General features: G+C 51.4%; 1 protein-coding gene across 2 annotated transcripts in view; it reads right to left on the reverse strand.

The window, feature by feature from the left end:
- LOC140409347 (lysyl oxidase homolog 3B-like) overlaps positions 1 to 21,551 on the reverse strand; it is a 461,422-nt gene that overhangs the window by 308,859 nt on the left and 131,012 nt on the right. For both annotated transcript variants that reach the window (XM_072497763.1, XM_072497764.1), the window contains exon 3: positions 12,095 to 12,258. In XM_072497763.1, the coding sequence (XP_072353864.1) occupies positions 12,095 to 12,258 (164 nt within the window). The remainder of the gene's footprint in view (positions 1 to 12,094; positions 12,259 to 21,551) is intronic.

Genomic DNA, 21,551 nt, shown 5'->3' on the forward strand with positions numbered 1-21,551 from the left:
CTGTCATGGTGGGATCCTCGCAGTCTGTCGGATAATCAGCTTGGATTAAACGCCAGCGCCTCTGGAGAGACAATTTAAACACACAACCTTCAAAGTCACAGACAAAAGTGTAAACAACTGAGCCAGGGCTGAGAGCTAACTGCTTCCTGAGCTAACACCTTCCCAAGCAAAATCCTTCCCAAGCTAACCGCTTCCCAAGCTAACACCTTCCCAAGCAAAATCCATCCCAAGCTAACCGCTTCCCAAGCTAACACCTTCCCAAGCAATATCCATCACAAGCTAACCGCTTCCCAAGCAAACTCTTTCCCGAGCTAACACCTCCCAAGCTAAGCGCTTGCGGAGCTAACCACATCCCGAGCTAACTCCTTCCCGAGCTAACTCCTTCCCGAGCTAACTCCTTCCCGAGGTAACTCCTTCCCGAGCTAACTCCTTCCCGAGCTAACCGCATCCCGAGCTAACTCCTTCCTGAGCTAACTCCTTCCCGAGCTAACTCCTTCCCGAGCAAACACCTTCCCGAGCTAACTCCTTCCCGAGCAAACTCATTCCCGAGCTAACACCTTCCAAAGCTAACCGGATCACGAGCTAACGGCATCCCGAGCTAACTCCTTCCCGAGCTAACTGCTTCCTGCGCTAATTCCTTCCCGAGCTAACTCCTTCCCGACCTAACTCCTTCACAAGCTAACACCTTCCCAAGCTAACTCCTTCCCTAGCTAACACCTTCCTGAGCTAACTCCTTTCCGAGCTAACTCCTTCCCGAGGTAATTCCTTCCCGAGTTAACACCTTCCCGAGCTACCACCTTCATAAGCTAACCGCTTCCCAAGCTAACACCTTCCCAAGCCAAATCCTTCCCAAGCAAACCGCTTCCCAAGCTAACTCCTTCCCGAGCTAACTCCTTCCCAAGCAAACTGCTTCCCGAGCTAACTTCTTCCCGAGCTAACTTCTTCCCGAGCTAACTCCTTCCCGAGCTAACTCCTTCCCGAACAAACTACTCCCCGAGCTAACACCTTCCCGAACTAACTCCTTCCTGAGCTAACACCTTCCCGAGCTAACCGCATCCCGAGCTAACTCCTTCCCGAGCTAACTCCTTCCTGAGCTAACACCTTCCCGAGCTAACCGCATCCAGAGCTAACACCTTCCCAAGCTAACTCCTTCCCGAGCTAAATCCTTCCCGAGCTAACTCCTTCCCAAGCTAACACCTTCCCGAGCTAACTCCTTCCCGAGCTAAATCCTTCCCGAGCTAACTCCTTCCCAAGCTAACACCTTCCCGAGCTAACTCCTTCCCGAGCTGACTCCTTCCCGAGCTAACTCCTTCCCGAGCTATCTCTTTCCCGAGCTAACTCCTTCCCGAGCTAACACCTTCCCAAGCCAACTCATTCCCGAGCTAACACCTTCCCAAGCTAACTCCTTAGCGAGCTAACTCCTTCCCGAGCTATCTCTTTCCCGAGCTAACACCTTCCCGAGCAAACACCTTCCCGTGCTAACTCCTTCCCGAGGTAACACATTCCCAAGCTAACCCCTGCCCGAGCTAACACCTTCCCGAGCTAACACCTTCCCGAGCTATCTCCTTCCCGAGCTAACACCTTCCCGAGCTAACACCTTCCCGAGCTAACACCTTCCCGAGCTAACCGCATCCCGAGCTAACTCCTTCCTGAGCTAACACCTTCCCGAGCTAACTCCTTCCCGAGCTAACTCCTTCCCGAGCTAACCGCATCCCGAGCTAACTCCTTCCCGAGCAAACTACTTCCCGAGCTAACTCCTTCCCGAGCTAACTCCTTCCCGAGCTAATACCTACCCGAGCTAACTCCTTCCTGAGCTATCTCTTTCCCGAGCTAACACCTTCCCGAGCTAACACCTTCCCGTGCTAACTCCTTCCCGAGCTAACACATTCCCAAGCTGACTCATGCCCGAGCTAACACCTTCCTGAGCTAACACCTTCCCGAGCTAACTCCTTCCCGAGCTAACACCTTCCCGAGCTAACTGCTTCCCGAGCTAACCGCATCCCGAGCTAACTCCTTCCCGAGCTAACACCTTCCCGAGCTAACCGCATCCCGAGCTAACTCCTTCCCGAGCTAACACCTTCCCGAGCTAACCGCATCCAGAGCTAACACCTTCCCAAGCTAGCTCTTCGCCGAGCTAAATCCTTCCCGAGCTAACTCCTTCCCAAGCTAACTCCTTCCCGAGCTAACCGCATCCCGAGCTGACTCCTTCCCGAGTTAACTCCTTCCTAAGCTAACTCCTTCCGGAGCTAACTCTTTCCCGAGCGAACTCCTTCCCGAGCTAACACCTTCCCAAGCTAACTCCTTCCCGAGCTAACTCCTTCCCGAGCTATGTCTTTCCCGAGCTAACACCTTCCCGAGGTAACACATTCCCAAGCTAACTCCTGCCCGAGCTAACACCTTCCCGAGCTAACACCTTCCCGAGCTATCTCCTTCCCGAGCTAACACCTTCCCGAGCTAACCGCATCCCGAGCTAACTCCTTCCTGAGCTAACACCTTCCCGAGCTAACTCCTTCCCGAGCGAACACCTTCCCGAGCTAACTCCTTCCCCAGCTAATATCTTCCCATGCGAACTCCTTCCCGAGCGAACTCCTTCCCGAGCTAACTCCTTCCCGAGCTAACGCCTTCCCGAGCTAACACCTTCCCGAGCTAACGCCTTCCTGAGCTAACACCTTCCCGAGCTAACTCCTTCCCGAGCTAACACATTCGCGAGCTAACCGCATCCCGAGCAAACACCTTCCCAAGCTAATTCCTTCCCAAGCTAACTCTTTCCCGAGCTAACTCCTTCCCAAGCTAACACCTTCCTGAGCTAACTCCTTCCTGAGATAACACCTTCCCGAGCTAACCGCATTCCGAGCTAACTCCTTCCCGAGCTAACTCCTTCACAAGCTAACTCCTTCCCGAGCTAACTCCTTCCCGAGCTAACACCTTCCCGAGCTAACCGCATCCCGAGCTAACTCCTTCCCGAGCTAAATCCTTTGCCGAGCTAACTCCTTCCTAAGCTAACTCCTTCTGGAGCTAACTCTTTCCCGAGCTAACTCCTTCCCGAGCTAACACCTTCCCAAGCTAACTGCTTCCCGAGCTAACCGCATCCCGAGCTAACTCCTTCCCGAGCTAACACCTTCCCGAGCTAACCGCATCCCGAGCTAACTCCTTCCCGAGCTAACACCTTCCCGAGCTAACCGCATCCAGAGCTAACACCTTCCCAAGCTAGCTCTTCGCCGAGCTAAATCCTTCCCGAGCTAACTCCTTCCCAAGCTAACTCCTTCCCGAGCTAACCGCATCCCGAGCTGACTCCTTCCCGAGTTAACTCCTTCCTAAGCTAACTCCTTCCGGAGCTAACTCTTTCCCGAGCTAACTCCTTCCCGAGGTAACACCTTCCCAAGCTAACTCCTTCCCGAGCTAACTCCTTCCCGAGCTATGTCTTTCCCGAGCTAACACCTTCCCGAGGTAACACATTCCCAAGCTAACTCCTGCCCGAGCTAACACCTTCCCGAGCTAACACCTTCCCGAGCTATCTCCTTCCCGAGCTAACACCTTCCCGAGCTAACCGCATCCCGAGCTAACTCCTTCCTGAGCTAACACCTTCCCGAGCTAACTCCTTCCCGAGCGAACATCTTCCCGAGCTAACTCCTTCCCCAGCTAATATCTTCCCATGCGAACTCCTTCCCGAGCGAACTCCTTCCCGAGCTAACTCCTTCCCGAGCTAACGCCTTCCCGAGCTAACACCTTCCCGAGCTAACTCCTTCCCGAGCTAACACATTCCCGAGCTAACCGCATCCCGAGCTAACACCTTCCCAAGCTAATTCCTTCCCAAGCTAACTCTTTCCCGAGCTAACTCCTTCCCAAGCTAACACCTTCCTGAGCTAACTCCTTCCTGAGATAACACCTTCCCGAGCTAACCGCATTCCGAGCTAACTCCTTCCCGAGCTAACTCCTTCACAAGCTAACTCCTTCCCGAGCTAACTCCTTCCCGAGCTAACACCTTCCCGAGCTAACCGCATCCCGAGCTAACTCCTTCCCGAGCTAAATCCTTTGCCGAGCTAACTCCTTCCTAAGCTAACTCCTTCTGGAGCTAACTCTTTCCCGAGCTAACTCCTTCCCGAGCTAACACCTTCCCAAGCTAACTCCTTCCCGAGCTAACACCTTCCAAAGCTAACTCCTTCCCGAGCTAACTCCTTCCCGAGTTATCTCTTTCCCGAGCTAACACCTTCCCGAGCTAACACATTCACGAGCAAACTCCTTCCCGGGCTAACTCCTTCCCGAGCTAATTCCTTCCCAAGCTAACTCCTTCCCGAGCTATCTCTTTCCCGTGCTAACTCCTTGCCGAGCTAACACCTTCCCGAGCTAACACCTTCCCGAGCTAACTCCTTCCCGAGCTAACTCCTTCCCGAGCTAACACCTTCCGGAGCTAACTCCTTCCCGAGCTAACCGCGTACCGAGCAAACTCCTTCCCGAGCAAACTCCTTCCCGAGCTACATCCTTCCCGAGCTAACTCCTTCCCGAGCTAATACCTTCCCGAGCTAACTCCTTTCCGAGCTATCTCTTTCCCGAGCTAACACCTTCCTGAGCTAACACCTTCCCGTGCTAACTCCTTCCCGAGCTAACACATTCCCAAGCTAACTCCTGCCCGAGCTAACACCTTCCCGAGCTAACACCTTCCCGAGCTAACTCCTTCCCGACCTAACACCTTCCCGTGCTAACTTCTTCCGAGCTAACCGCATCCCGAGCTAACTCCTTCCTGAGCTAACACCTTCCCGAGCTAACTCCTTCCCGAGCTAACCGCATCCCGAGCTAACACCTTCCCGAGCTAACTCCTTCCCGAGCTAATACTTTCCCAACTTAACTCCTTCCCGAGCTAACCGCATCCCGAGCTAACTCCTTCCCGAGCTAACTCCTTCCTGCGCTAATTCCTTCCCGAGCTAACTCCTTCCCGAGCTAACTCCTTCCCGAGCTAACTCCTTCCCAAGATAACACCTTCCCAAGCTAACTCCTTCCCGAGCTAACACCTTCCTGAGCTAACTACTTCCCGAGCTAACTCCTTCTCGAGCAAACTCCTTCCCGAGTTAACACCTTCCCGAGCTAACACCTTCATAAGCTAACCGCTTCCCAAGCTAACACATTCCCAAGCCAAATCCTTCCCAAGCTAACCGTTTTCCAAACTAACTCCTTCCCGAGTTAACACCTTCCCAAGCTAACCGCTTACCGAGCTAACCACATCCCGAGCTAACTCATTGCTGAGCAAACTCCTACCCGAGCAAACTCCTTCCCGAGCTAACTCCTTCCCGAACTAACTCCTTCCCGAGCTAACTCCTTCCCGAGTTAACTCCTTCCCGAGCTAACCGCATCCCGAGCTAACTCCTTCCCGAGCTAACTCCTTCCCGAGCTAACACCTTCCCGAGCTAACTCCTTCCCGAGCTAACTCATTCCCGAGCTAACACCTTCCCAAGCTAACCGGTTCCCGAGCTAACGGTATCCCGAGCTAACTCCTTCCCGAGCTAACTCCTTCCTGCGCTAATTAGTTCCCGAGCTAACTCCATCCCGACCTAACTCCGTCACAAGCGAACACCTTCCCAAGCTAACTCCTTCCCGAGCTAACACCTTCCTGAGCTAACTCCTTCCCGAGCTAACTCCTTCCCGAGCAAACTCCTTCCCGAGTTAACACCTTCCCGAGCTAACACCTTCAAAAGCTAACCGCTTCCCAAGCTAACACCTTCCCAAGCCAAATCCTTCCCAAGCTAACCGCTTCCAGCGCTAACCACACCCCGAACGAACTCCTTCTCGAGAAAACTCCTTCCCGAGCTAACTCCTTCCCGAACAAACTCCTCCCCGAGCTAACTGCATCCCGAGCTAACTCCTTCCTGAGCTAACACCTTCCCGCGCTAACTCCTTCCCAAGCTAACACCTTCCCGAACTAACTCCTTCCTGAGCTAACACCTTCCCGAGCTAACCGCATCCCGAGCTAACTCCTTCCCGAGCTAACTCCTTCCTGAGCTAACACCTTCCCGAGCTAACCGCATCCAGAGCTAACACCTTCCCGAGCTAAATCCTTCCCGAGCTAACTCCTTCCCAAGCTAACACCTACCCGAGCTAACTCCTTCCCGAGCTAAATCCTTCCCGAGCTAACTCCTTCCCAAGCTAACACCTTCCCGAGCTAACTCTTTCCCGAGCTAAATCCTTCCCGAGCTAACTCCTTCCCGAGCTAACTCCTTCCCGAGCTGACTCCTTCCCGAGCTAACTCCTTCCCGAGCTATATCTTTCCCGAGCTAACACCTTCCCAAGCTAACTCCTTCCCGAGCTAACTCCTTCCCGAGCTAACTCCTTCCCGAGCTATCTCTTTCCCGAGCTAACACCTTCCCGAGCAAACACCTTCCCGTGCTAACTCCTTCTCGAGGTAACACATTCCCAAGCTAACTCCTGCCCGAGCTAACACCTTCCCGAGCTAACACCTTCCCGAGCTAACACCTTCCCGAGCTATCTCCTTCCCGAGCTAACACCTTCCCGAGCTAACACATTCCCGAGCTAACCGCATCCCGAGCGAACTCCTTCCTGAGCTAACACCTTCCCGAGCGAACTCCTTCCCGAGCTAACCGCATCCCGAGCTAACTCCTTCCCGAGCAAACTCCTTCCCGAGCTAACTCCTTCCCGAGCTAACTCCTTCCCGAGCTAACTCCTTCCCGAGCTAATACCTACCCGAGCTAACCGGATCCCGAGCTAACACCTTCCTGAGCTAACTCTTTCCCGAGCTAACACCTTCTCGAGCTAACACCTTCCCGTGCTAACTCCTTCCCGAGCTAACACATTCCCAAGCTGACTCATGCCCGAGCTAACGCCTTCCCGAGCTAACTCCTTCCCGAGCTAACCGCATCCCGAGCTAACTCCTTCCCGAGCTAACACCTTCCCGAGCTAACCGCATCCCGAGCTAACTCCTTCCTGAGCTAACACCTTCCCGAGCTAACTCCTTCCCAAGCTAACTCCTTCCCGAGCTAACCGCATCCCGAGCTGACTCCTTCCCGAGCTAACTCCTTCCCGAGCTAACTCCTTCCGGAGCTAACTCTTTCCCGAGCTAACTCCTTCCCGAGCTAACACCTTCCCGAGCTATCTCCTTCCCGAGCTAACACCTTCCCGAGCTAACACATTCCCGAGCTAACCGCATCCCGAGCTAACTCCTTCCTGAGCTAACACCTTCCCGAGCGAACTCCTTCCCGAGCTAACCGCATCCCGAGCTAACTCCTTCCCGAGCAAACTCCTTCCCGAGCTAACTCCTTCCCGAGCTAACTCCTTCCCGAGCTAACTCCTTCCCGAGCTAATACCTACCCGAGCTAACCGGATCCCGAGCTAACACCTTCCTGAGCTATCTCTTTCCCGAGCTAACACCTTCTCGAGCTAACACCTTCCCGTGCTAACTCCTTCCCGAGCTAACACATTCCCAAGCTGACTCATGCCCGAGCTAACGCCTTCCCGAGCTAACACCTTCCCGAGGTAACACATTCCCAAGCTAACTCCTGCCCGAGCTAACACCTTCCCGAGCTAACACCTTCCCGAGCTATCTCCTTCCCGAGCTAACCGCATCCCGAGCTAACTCCTTCCCGAGCAAACTCCTTCCCGAGCTAACACCTTCCCGAGCTAACTCCTTCCTGAGCTAACGCCTTCCTGAGCTAACACCTTCCCGAGCTAACACATTCCCGAGCCAACCGCATCCCGAGCTAACACCTTCCCAAGCTAATTCCTTCCCAAGCTAACTCTTTCCCGAGCTAACTCCTTCCCGAGCTAACACCTTCCCGAGCTAACTCCTTCCTGAGCTAACACCTTCCCGAGCTAACCGCATCCCGAGCTAACTCCTTCCCAAGCTAACTCCTTCCTGAGCTAACACCTTCCCGAGCTAACAACATCCCGAGCTAACTCCTTCCCGAGCTAACACCTTCTCGAGCTAACTCCTTCCTGAGCTAACACCTTCCCGAGCTAACCGCATCCCGAGCTAACTCCTTCCCGAGCTAACATCTTCCCGAGCTAACTCCTTCCCGAGCTAACACCTTCCCGAGCTAACCGCATCCCGAGCTAACTCCTTCCCGAGCTAAATCCTTTGCCGAGCTAACTCCTTCCTAAGCTAACTCCTTCCGGAGCTAACTCTTTCCCAAGCTAACTCCTTCCCGAGCTAACACCTTCCCAAGCTAACTCCTTCCCGAGCTAACTCCTTCCAGAGTTATCTCTTTCCCGAGCTAACACCTTCCCGAGCTAACACCTTCCCGAGCAAACTCCTTCCCGGGCTAACTCCTTCCCGAGCTAATTCCTTCCCGAGCTAACTCCTTCCCGAGCTATCTCTTTCCCGTGCTAACTCCTGCCCGAGCTAACACCTTCCCGACCTAACACCTTCCCGAGCTAACTCCTTCCCGAGCTAACACCTTCCCGAGCTAACTCCTTCCCGAGCTAACCGCATCCCGAGCTAACTCCTTCCTCAGCTAACACCTTCCCGAGCTAACTCCTTCTCGAGCTAACCGCATCCCGAGCTAACTCCTTCCCGAGCAAACTCCTTCCCGTGCTACATCCTTCCCGAGCTAACTCCTTCCCGAGCTAACTCCTTCCCGAGCTATCTCTTCCCCGAGCTAACACCTTCCCGAGCTAACACCTTCCCGTGCTAACTCCTTCCCGAGCTAACACATTCCCAAGCTAACTCCTGCCCGATATAACACCTTCCCGAGGTAACATCCTCCCGAGCTAACTCCTTCCCAAGCTAACACCTTCCCGTGCTAACTTCTTCCGAGCTAACCGCATCCCGAGCTAACTCCTTCCTGAGCTAACACCTTCCCGAGCTAACTCCTTCCCGAGCTAACCGCATCCCGAGCTAACACCTTCCCGAGCTAACTCCTTCCCGAGCTAACTCCTTCCGAGCTAATACTTTCCCAAGCTAACTCCTTCCCGAGCTAACCGCATCCCGAGCTAACTCCTTCCCGAGCTAACTCCTTCCTGCGCTAATTCCTTCCCGAGCTAACACCTTCCCAAGCTAACTCCTTCCCGAGCTAACACCTTCCTGAGCTAACTCCTTCCCGAGCTAACTCCTTCCCGAGCAAACTCCTTCCCGAGTTAACACCATCCCGAGCTAACACCTTCATAAGCTAACCGCTTCCCAAGCTAACACATTCCCAAGCCAAATCCTTCCCAAGCTAACCGCTTTCCAAACTAACTCCTTCCTGAGGTAACACCTTCCCAAGCTAACCGCTTCCCGAGCTAACCACATCCCGAGCTAACTCCTTCCCGAGCAAACTCCTTGCCGAGCTAACTCCTTCCCAAGCTAACACCTTCCCGAGCTAACTCCTTCCCGAGCTAACTCCTTCCCAAGCTAACTCCTTCCCGAGCTAACACCTTCCCGAGCTAACCGCATCCCGAGCTAACTCCTTCCCGAGCTAACTCCTTCCTGCGCTAATTCCTTCCCGAGCTAACTCCTTCCCGAGCTAACTCCTTCCTAAGCTAACTCTTTCCCGAGCTAACACCTTCCCGAGCTAACCGCATCCCGAGCTAACTCCTTCCTGAGCTAACACCTTCCCGAGCTAACTCCTTCCTAAGCTAACTCCTTCCTGAGCTAACTCTTTCCCGAGCTAACCGCATCCCGAGCTAACACCTTCCCGAGCTAACTCCTTCCCGAGCTAACTCCTTCCCGAGCTAATACTTTCCCAAGCTAACTCCTTCCCGAGCTAACCGCATCCCGAGCTAACTCCTTCCCGAGCTAACTCCTTCCTGCGCTAATTCCTTCCCGAGCTAACTCCTTCCCGAGCTAACTTCTTCCCAAGCTAACACCTTCCCAAGCTAACTCCTTCCCGAGCTAACACCTTCCTGAGCTAACTCCTTCCCGAGCTAACTCCTTCCCGAGCAAACTCCTTCCCGAGTTAACACATTCCCGAGCTAACATCTTCATAAGCTAACCGCTTCCCAAGCTAACACATTCCCAAGCCAAATCCTTCCCAAGCTACCCGCTTTCCAAACTAACTCCTTCCCGAGTTAACACCTTCCCAAGCTAACCGCTTCCCGAGCTAACTCCTTCCCGAGCTAACTCCTTCCCGAGCTAACTCCTTCCCGAGCTAACCGCATCCCGAGCTGACTCCTTCCCGAGCTAACTCCTTCCCGAGCTAACTCCTTCCTAAGCTAACTACTTCCTGAGCTAACTCTTTCCCGAGCTAACACCTTCCCGAGCTAACCGCATCCCGAGCTAACACCTTCCCGAGCTAACTCCTTCCCGAGCTAACTCCTTCCTAAGCTAACTCCTTCCGGAGCTAACTCTTTCCCGAGCTAACTCCTTCCCGAGCTAACACCTTCCCAAGCTAACTCCTTCCCGAGCTAACACCTTCCCAAGCTAACTCCTTCCCGAGCTACTCCTTCCCGAGCTATCTCTTTCCCGAGCTAACACCTTCCCGAGCAAACACCTTCCCGAGCTAACACCTTCCCGAGCTAACACGATCCCGAGCTAACCGCATCCAGAGCTAACTCCTTCCCGAGCAAATTCGTTCACGAGCTAACTCCTTCCCGAGCTAACTCCTTCCCGAGCTAATACCTTCCCGAGCTCACTCCTTCCCGAGCTATCTCTTTCCCGAGCTAACACCTTCCCAAGCTAACTCCTTACCGAGCTAACACCTTCCCGAGCTAACCGCATCCCGAGCTAACTCCTTCCTGAGCTAACACCTTCCCGAGCTAACTCCTTCCCGAGCTAACCGCAATCCGAGCTAACTCCTTCCCGAGCAAACTCCTTCCCGAGCTAACCCCTTCCCGAGCTAATACCTTCCCAAGCTAACTCCTCCCCGAGCGAACTCCTTCCCGAGCTAACACCTTCCCGAGCTAACACCTTCCCGAGCTAACACCTTCCCGAGCTAACCGCATTCCCGAGCTAACCGCATCCCGAGCTAACACCTTCCCGAGCTAATTCCTTCCCGAGCTAACTCCTTCCCGAGCTAACTCCTTCCCAAGCTAACACCTTCCCGAGCTAACTCCTTCCTGAGCTAACACCTTCCCGAGCTAACCGCATCCCGAGCTAACTCCTTCCCGAGCTAACACCTTCCCGACCTAACACCTTCCCAAACTAACTCTTTCGCGAGCTAACTCCTTCCCGAGCTAACTCCTTGCCGAGCTAACACCTTCCCAAGCTAACACCTTCCCGAGCTAACCGCATCCCGAGCTAACTCCTTCCTGAGCTAACACCTTCCCGAGCTAACTCCTTCCCGAGCTAACCGCAATCCGAGCTAACTCCTTCCCGAGCAAACTCCTTCCCGAGCTAACCCCTTCCCGAGCTAATACCTTCCCAAGCTAACTCCTCCCCGAGCGAACTCCTTCCCGAGCTAACACCTTCCCGAGCTAACACCTTCCCGAGCTAACACCTTCCCGAGCTAACCGCATTCCCGAGCTAACCGCATCCCGAGCTAACACCTTCCCGAGCTAATTCCTTCCCGAGCTAACTCCTTCCCGAGCTAACTCCTTCCCAAGCTAACACCTTCCCGAGCTAACTCCTTCCTGAGCTAACACCTTCCCGAGCTAACCGCATCCCGAGCTAACTCCTTCCCGAGCTAACACCTTCCCGACCTAACACCTTCCCAAACTAACTCTTTCGCGAGCTAACTCCTTCCCGAGCTAACTCCTTGCCGAGCTAACACCTTCCCAAGCTAACACCTTCCCGAGCTAACTCCTTCCCGAGCTAACTCCTTCCCGAGCTAACTCCTTGCCGAGCTAACTCCTTTCAAAGCTATCTCCTTCCCGAGCTAACTCCTTCCCAAGCTAACACCTTCCCAAACTAACTCTTTCCCGAGCTAACACCTTGCCAAGCTAACACCTTCTCAAGCTAACTCCTTGCCAAGCTAACTCTTTCCCGAGCTAACTCCTTCCCAAACTAACTCTTTCCCGAGCTAACACCTTCCCAAGCTAACTCTTTCCCGAGCTAACACCTTCCCGAGCTAACTCTTTCCCGAGCTAACTCCTTCCCGAGCTAACTCTTTCCCGAGCTAACTGCTTCCCGAGCTAACTCCTTCCCGAGCTAACTCCTTCCCGAGCTAACTCCTGTCCAGTCTGTAATACTCGGTGTCGCACGTTGAGAGTGTGGTAACCTGCGTTGGTTTATTACCGAAATAACGTTCGAGTCTACAAATCCGGGAATCCTCTCATCCTTGCAGACAACTCCAGCATCTTCCTCGTGTGTGCAATCTGTTTGACCCCAGCCTAGGGATTTGCACTGCGAAACATCCTTCTCTGTCCCACGACAATCCAGGTTATCCAGCCAAACCCTCCCTGGAAAGCAATGGGAAAGATTATTTGTATTTATTACAACTTGGTCCCTCTTTAAAAAGTACTTCGAGCGGGTGCCAGCATGGTGTCACAGGATATTGTTTCGAGAGGCAGGGGGATCAGTAACCAGACCCAAATTTAAGAAGCACAGTAAGGGGTGTACAATCAGTGAGGGGAGACTTCAATCTGAGTGAGACAGAGACAGAGTGAATATATCCAGGAATTTGGTTCAAAGTGGGAATTTGGTGCATGGAGGTAAGAAGGTGGTTTAAATGGTGAGGTGATATACTCCAAGAAGTGTGACTTGGAATAGAGTGTCGGATTGGGTAATTAGGGAATAGGGTTAGGAAGGGAAAGAGCTGTTCCTTTGCTTTCTGTGCCCTCATTTTCTCAGTCTCCAGAAAGTGGTCTTGCTCTGTTACAGGAGAAGAAACTAGTTATTTGGTAAGTAAGGATGTTGCCTGGTATGGAGGGAAAATCTTACGAGGAAAGGCTGATGGACTTGAGGTTGTTTTCGTTGGGGAGAAGAAGGTTAAGAGGAGACTTAATAGAGGCATACAAAATGATCAGGGGGTTGGAGAGGGTGGACAGTGAGAGCCTTCTCCCGCGGATGGATATGGCTGGCACGAGGGGACATAACTTTAAACTGAGGGGTAATAGATATAGGACAGAGGTCAGGGGTAGGTTCTTTACGCAAAGAGTAGTGAGGCCGTGGAATGCCCTACCTGCTACAGTAGTGAACTCGCCAACATTGAGGGCATTTAAAAGTTTATTGGATAAACATATGGATGATAATGGCATAGTGTAGGTTGGATGGCTTTTGTTTCGGTGCAACATCGTGGGCCGAAGGGCCTGTACTGCGCTGTATTGTTCTATGTTCTATGTTCTATGGGCGGCTCAGTAGCACAGTGGTTAGCACTGTTGCTTCACAGCACCAGGGACCCGGGTTCAATTCCCGGCTTGGGTAACTATCTGTGCGTGTCTGCACCTTCTCCCCGCGTCTGCGTGGGTTTCCTCCGGGTGCTCCGGCTTCCTCCCACAAGTCCCGGAAGACGTGCTGTTAGGTGAATTGGACATTCTGAATTCTCCCTCTGTGTACCCGAACAGGCGCCGGAATGTGGCGACTGGGGGCTTTTCACAGTAACTTCATTGCAGTGTCAATGTAAGCCTACCCGTGACACTGATAAAGATCATTATTATTAAAGTTAAGAAGTCGCTTGTGGGAGACGTATACAGGCCGTTAACAGTAATCACATTAAGGGAGCATAAAGGAACAAATAACTGTAGCTCGTCAGAAAGGCACGGCGATAATCATGGGAGGATAACTACATAGAGACTGGAAAAGTCAGATAGGTAAAGGTAGCCAAGCTAAGGAGTTCATAGAACGTTTTCAGAATAGTTTCTTAGAACAGCGCATTCTGGAGCCAACCAGAGACTCCAGAGAATTGATCGTGGAAAACAAATGGATGGCGGATGTACTGAACAGGTATTTTGCAAAGATATCCCTGAACCTCTCCCAGCCCCCCCCCCCCCCCCCCCCCCCACCCCCCACTGTCTCCAAACCCGCGGTGTAGCCACCGCCACCGGGCCCGAGGTGAATTTTACTGGAGAAAACGGAAGCGATTCAGTTATCAAGGCCCTCAAACACCTCTTGGGCAGTCCCTCCGTGTCGAGGATGACTCCACTCCGGGGAGGTGGGGTTCGGCGGTGGCTGAATAGTCCGATCCTGGGTCCGCAGACTCTGCCACAGGCTTGGCAGGTGGTGTTTGATGAGGTGGGTGGGTGGGGCGCTCTGGATTCTGCGCCCTCCTTCCGCTGTCTACACTTGGTCTCCGCGTGCTCCACCCTGCGACGCTCTTGCGGATGCTTTTTCTCCAGCTTGTGCATTCGAAGGGAAGCGATTCCCTCATGCCGGTGGGAATGTTGCATTTATTTAGGGAGACTTTCAGAGTGTGCTTGTGTTTCTTCTGCCCTCCTAGAGATCGCTTGCCATGGCGGAACTCCGAGTACAGCACGAGTTTTTGGGAGCCGCAGCGTCGCGCTGGCCCACTGCCTTACCATTAAGAGTATCTCAAATTCCGTCTGCAATTTCTTCCTCCCGTCTATGGGCAATCTAGGATGGTATCCACCAGCTTCTTCCCAGATCTATGTCTCTGTGACTTAAAATAAACGATCTCTCCCGAATGACCACCTTAAGGGCCTCCCATAACGTAGAAGGGGAGACAGAGTCGCTCCTATTGCACCTAATGTAATCCCCAATAGCAGAGGAGATGCCCTCACAGAAACCTTTATCCGCCAACAGCCCCCTGTCCCGTCTCCATGGCAGGCGTTGAAAACCCGGCTCAAACATTAAATCCACAAAATGTGGAGCATGGTCTGAGACGACAATTGTCGAGTCCTCTGCCTTCTTCACTCCAGAAAGAAGAGAGCTACCCAGCAAAAACAATTCTATTCCAGACTAAACCTGATGTACATGGGAAAAGAACGAAAAATCCTGATCCCTCAGATGTGAAAACCACCACAGGTCTGCCCCCCCTCAAAACTTGGAACAAAGAACAAAGAAAAGTACAGCACAGGAACAGGCCCTTCGGCCCTCCAAGCCCGTGCCGACCATGCTGCCCGACTAAACTACAATCTTCTACACTTCCTGGGTCCGTATCCTTCTATTCTCATCCTATTCATATATTTGTCAAGATGCCCCTTAAATGTCCCTATCGTCCCTGCTTCCACCACCTCCTCCGGTAGCGAGTTCCAGGCACCCACTACCCTCTGTGTAAAACACTTGCCTCGTACATCCCCTCTAAACTTTGCCCCTCGCACCTTAAACCCATGCCCCCTAGTAATTGACCCCTCTACGCTGGGAAAAAGCCTCTGACTATCCACTCTGTCTATGCCCCTCATAATTTTGTATACCTCTATCTGGTCTCCCCCTCAACCTCCTTCGTTCCAGTGAGAACAAACCGAGTTTATTCAACCGCTCCTCATAGCTAATGCCCTCCATACCAGGCAACATCCTGGTAAATCTCTTCTGCACCTTCTCTAAAGCCTCCACATCCTTCTGGTAGTGTGGTGACCACAATTGAACACTATACTCCAAGTGTGGCCTAACTAAGGTTCTAGCTGCAACATGACTTGCCAATTTTTATACTCAATGCCCCGGCCAATGAAGGCAAGCATGCCGTATGCCTTCTTGACTACCTTCTCCACCTGTGTTGCCCCTTTCAGTGACCTGTGGACCTGTACACCTAGATCTCTCTGACTGTCAATACTCTTGAGGGTTCTACCATTCACTATATATTCCCTACCTGCATTAGACCTTCCAAAATGCATTACCTCACATTTGTCCAGATTAAACTCCATCTGCCATCTCTCCGCCCAAGTCTCCAGACAATCTAAATCCTGCTGTATCCTCTGACAGTCCTCATCGCTATCCGCAATTCCACCAACCTTTTCAATTCTGGTCGCCACACTACCAGAAGGATGTGGAGGCTTTAGAGAGGGTGCAGAAGAGATTTACCAGAATGTTGCCTGGTATGGAGGGCATAAGCTATGAGGAGCGATTGAATAAACTTGGTTTGTTCTCACTGGAACGAAGGAGGTTGAGGGGCGACCTGATAGAGGTATACAAAATTATGAGGGGCATAGACAGAGTGGATAGTCAGAGGCTTTTCCCCAGGGTAGAGGGGTCAATTACTAGGGGGCATAGGTTTAAGGTGAGAGGGGCAAGGTTTAGAGTAGATGTACGAGGCAAGTTTTTTACGCAGAGGGTAGTGGGTGCCTGGAACTCACTACCGGAGGAGGTAGTGGAAGCAGGGACGATAGGGACATTCAAGGGGCATCTTGACAAATATATGAATAGGATGGGAATAGAAGGATACGGACCCAGGAAGTGTAGAAGATTGTAGTTTAGTCGGGCAGTATGGTCGGCACGGGCTTGGAGGGCCGAAGGGCCTGTTCCTGTGCTGTACATTTCTTTGTTCTTTGTTCTTTGTGTCTATTGCAAACTTACTAATCAGACCAGTTATATTTTCCTCCAAATCATTTATATACTGCGAACAGCAAAGGTCCCAGCACTGATCCCTGTGAAACACCACTAGTCACAGTCCTCCAATCAGAAAAGCACCCTTCCATTGCTACTCTCAGCCTTCTTTGACCTAGCCAGTTCTGTATCCATCTTGCCAGCTCACCCCTGATCCCGTGTGACTTCACCTTTTGTACCAGTCTGCCATGAGGGACCTTGTCAAAAGCCTTACTGAAGTCCATATAGACAACATCCACTGCCCTACCTGCATCAATCATCTTTGTGACCTCTTCAAAAACCTCTTATCAAGTTAGTGATACACGACCTCCCCTTCACAAAACCGTGCTGCCTCTCGCTAATACATCCATTTGCTTCCAAATGGGAGTAGATCCTGTCTTGAAGAATTCTCTCCAGTAATTTCCCTACCACTGACGTAAGGCTTACCGGCCTGTAGTTCCCTGGATTATCCTTGCTACCCTTCTTAAACAAAGGAACAACATTGGCTATTCTCCAGTCCTCCAGGACATCACGTGAAGACACTGAGGATCCAAAGATTTCTGTCAAGGCCTCAGCAATTTCCTCTCTTGCCTCCTTCAGTATTCCGGGGTAGATCCCATCATGCCCTGGGGACTTATCCACCTTAATATTTTTCAAGATGCCCAACACCTCGTCTTTTTGGATCTCAATGTGACCCAGGCTATTTACACACCCTTCTCCAGCCTCAACATCCACCAATTCCTTCTCTTTGGTGAATACTGATACAAAGTATTCATTTAGTACCTCGCCCATTTCCTCTGGCTCCACACATAGATTCCCTTGCCTGTCCTTCAGTGGGCCAACCCTTTTCCCTGTCTACCCTCTTGCTTTTTATGTGTGTGTAAAAAGCCTTGGGATTTTCCTTAACCCTACTTGCAAATGACTTTTTGTGACCCCTTTTAGCCCTCCTGACTCCTTGGTTAAGTTCCTTCCTACTTTCCTTATATTCCACCCAGGCTTCGTCTGTTCCCAGCCTTCTAGCCCTAACAATTGCCTCCTTTTTCTTTTTGACGAGGCCTACAATATCTCTCGTTATCCAAGGTTCCCGAAATTTGCCGTATTTATCTTTCTTCCTCACAGGAACATGCCAGTCCTGAATTCCTTTCAACTGACATTTGAAAGCCTCCCACATGTCAGATGTTGATTTGCCCTCAAACATCCGCCCCCCAATCTATGTTCTTCAGTTCCCGCCTAATATTGTTATAATTAGCCTTCCCCCAATTCAGCACATTCACCCTAGGGCCACTCTTATCCTTGTCCACCAGCACTTTAAAACTTACTGAATTGTGGTCACTGTTCCCAAAATGCACCCTTACTGAAAACTCTACCACCTGGCCGGGCTCATTCCCCAATACCAGGTCCAGTATAGCCCCTTCCCTTGTTGGACTGTCTACAGATTGTTTTAAGAAGCCCTCCTGGATGCTCCTTACAAACTCTGCCCCGTCCAAGCCCCTAGCACTAAGTGATCCCAGTTAGGTGGATTGGCCATGATAAATTGCCCTTAGTGTCCATAATTGCCCTTAGTGTTGGGTGGGGTTACTGGGTTATGGGGATAGGGTGGAGGTGTTGACCTTGGGTAGGGTGCTCTTTCCAAGAGCCGGTGCAGACTCGATGGGCCGAATGGCCTCCTTCTGCACTGTAAATTCTATGATAATCTATGATATTGGGAAAGTTGAAGTCTCCCATCACAACAACCCTGTTGTTTTTACTCTTTTCCAAAATCTGTCTACCTATCTGCTCCTCTATCTCCCGCTGGCTGTTGGGAGGCCTGTAGTAAACCCCAACATTGTGACTGCACCCTTCTTATTCCTGATCTCTACCCATATAGCCTTGCTGCCCTCTGAGGTGTCCTCCCATAGTACAGCTGTGATATTCTCCCGAACCAGTAGTGCAACTCCCCCACCCCTTTTACATCCCCCTCTATCCCGCCTGAAACATCTAAATCCTGGAATGTTTAGCTGCCAATCCTGTCCTTCCCTCAGCCAGGTCTCTGTAATGGCAACAACATCATAGTTCCAAGTACTAATCCAAGCTCTAAATTCATCTGCCTTACCCGTAATACTTCTTGCATTAAAACATATGCACTTCAGGCCACCAGTCCCGCTATTTTCCGCAACATCTCCCTGCCTGATCTTCCTCAGAGCCATACTGGCCCTATTCCCTAGTTCTCCCTCAATGTTTTCATCTTCTGACCTATTGCTCCGGTACCCACCCCCCTGTCATACTAGTTTAAACCCTCCCGTGTGACACTAGCAAACCTCGCGGCCAGGATATTTATGCCTCTCCAGTTTAGATGCAACCCGTCCTTCTTATACAGGTCACACCTGCCCCGGAAGAGATCCCAGTGGAACAGATAACGGAAACCCTCCCTCCTACACCAGCTGTTTAGCCACGTGTTTAGCTGCTCTATTTTCCTAGCCTCACTGGCACGTGGCACAAGGAGTAATCCCGAGATTACAAGCCTAGAGGTCCTGTTTTTAACTTTCTGCCTAGCTCCCTGAACACCTGCTGCAGGACCTCATGCCCCTTCCTGCCTATGTCGTTAGTACCAATAGGGACAACGACTTCTGCCTGTTTGCCCTCCCCCTTCAGGATGCTGACCTGGGTAGCCTTCTTCCATGGGTAAGATGGGTATAGAGGGTTATGGGCCAAGTGCGGGCAACTGGGACTAGCTTAATGGTAAAAACTGGGCGGCATGGACTGGTTGGGCCGAAGGGCCTGTTTCCATGCTGTAAACTTCTATGATTCTATGATTCTATGCCCACTACCCATTCTGAGACATCCTGGACCCTGGCACCAGGAAGGCAATATACCATCCTGGAGTCTCTTTCACGTGCACAGAAGCGCCTATCTGTGCCCCTGACTATAGAGTCCCCTATGACTATTGCTCTTCTGCGCTTTGACCCTCCCCGCTGAACATCAGAGCCAGTCGTGGTGCCACTGCTCTGGCTGCTGCTGTTTTCCCCTGATAGGCTATTCCCCCCAACAGTATCAAAAGCGATATACCTGTTCGAGAGGGGGACAACCACAGGGGATTTCTGCACTGATTGCCTGCCCTTTCTGGTGGTCACCCATCTCTCTGCCTGCACCTTGGGTGTGACCACATCTCTGTAACTCCTATCTATGGTGCTTTCCACCACTTGCATGCTCCTAAGTGCATCCAATTGCTGCTCCAACTGAACCACGCGGTCTGTGAGGAGCTGCCATTGGTTACACTTGCTGCAGATGTAGTCGACCGGAACGCTGGAAGCGTCACAGATCTGCCACATCTCACAGTTGGAGCACTGCACCCCGCTGAGTGACATTTAAGCACTAATTAATTAATTTAAAATAAACACTTGAATTATTGTTAGATTGAGTTACAATTAACTATATGGCCCTGACACTAGATGATTTTTACTGTAAAATGAAATGCTAAATACCGACCTCTGCCCTCAGGTTTGGTTACTCGACTATCTAGTTAATCAATTAGATTTTTTTTGCAATATTATTTTTTTTTCAAATTTAACAGATTCCCAACCAACCAATCAGGTCACAGCTTTACTGTGATGTCACTTACAGTTTTCCCCCCCCACACAATTTGAAAAGGAAATAAGAATCACTTACCTTCCCAGGATTCTCTCTGGTTCTCTCCCTGCAGATTAACAGTTACAGGCCAGAAGAAAGAGAAAACGGTTGGGAAAAAAACACCTTCTCCCACTGTGCACCGAATTGCCTCACTGCACCAAATTACCAAGTTCCAATTCCCACTCTGGATGTGTCTCACTCACTCAGGCTGTGTCTCCTTCACCTGCGCAAAGCTTACTGAGTGCGCTTTCTGTCTGTCTTTTATACAGACCTCAGCTAACCAGGGTGACTCACACTACTTAAGCTTCAAACAGAAGAATACAATGTACACCCTTGTGCCACTAAACAGGCCTCAGGTGACTGACAGATAACTGCCTCTCAGCAATTAGGGTGGGGGCAGCTTCAGCCAATCAGACACTAATCTACACACTGCACTTTTAACTGAAAAACAGCAAAATTAGACTTACCACTTACCTTTCCTGATTACCTCACTGTACCAAATTACCAAGTTCCAATTCCCACTCTGGATGTGTCTCACTCACTCAGGATGTGTCTCCTTCACCTGCGCAAAACTCCTTCACCCTCCCTCATCTACTCCATAAAAGTCATCCACCCTTGAGCCACCCCTGAAGGAACCAAAGACTTAGGCATAGATCGGTCCAATTTAGGATCTGGATCACAATTAAAGTCTCCCTCACAAGATTAGCTGATGTGAATCCAAATCAGTAATAGACGCCAGTAATTTATTAATATAAACTGTTTCGCAGAGCCAGAGGTCGCTAAAACACAGCGACTCCACTGCTCACAGCACATGCCCCCCACCCCCCTCGTGCTCTTGCATAGATTAGTGAGAAGCAAGGGGGTGATGATAAGTGATGGGGAGTAGCAGGATGCAGATTTGATGTTACTACCAGAACAGCCATTATCGTTTTGAATGGCATAGAAGACTAGAGGGGCTGAATGTCCTACTCCCAGTTTCCATGTTTGCGACGGTCAGTTACCAGAGACGCAGATTTGAGGGTCAGTAACCAGAGAGACGGATTTGAGGGTCAGTTACCAGAGACAGGGATTTGAGGGTCAGTAACCAGAGAGAAGGATTTGAGGGTCAGTTACCAGAGAGACGGATTTGAGGGTCAGTGACCAGACACATAGATTTGAGGGCCAGTAACCAGAGAGAAGGATTTGAGGGTCAGTAACCAGAGAGACAGGGATTTGAGGGTCAGTAACCAGAGAGACGGATTTGAGGGTCAGTAAACAGAGAGATGGATTTGAGGGTCAGTTACCAGAGAGACGGATTTGAGGGTCAGTAACCAGAGAGACGGATTTGAGGGTCAGTAACCAGAGAGACAGGGAGTTGAGGGTCAGTAACCAGAGAGACGGATTTGAGGGTCAGTAACCAGAGAGACAGGGATTTGAGTGTCAGTAACCAGAGAGACAGGGATTTGAGGGTCAGTTACAGAGAGACAGGGATTTGAGGGTCAGTTACCAGAGAGACGGATTTGAGGGTCAGTTACAGAGAGACAGGGATTTTAGGGTCAGTTACCAGACACAGGGATTTGAGGGTCAGTAACCAGAGAGACAGGGATTTGAGGGTCAGTTACCAGAGAGACGGATTTGAGGGTCAGTAACCAGAGAGACGGATTTGAGGGTCAGTAACCAGAAAGACGGATTT

This window comes from Scyliorhinus torazame, chromosome 3 (genome assembly GCF_047496885.1).
Source record: "Scyliorhinus torazame isolate Kashiwa2021f chromosome 3, sScyTor2.1, whole genome shotgun sequence".
Taxonomy (NCBI): Eukaryota; Metazoa; Chordata; class Chondrichthyes; order Carcharhiniformes; family Scyliorhinidae; genus Scyliorhinus; species Scyliorhinus torazame.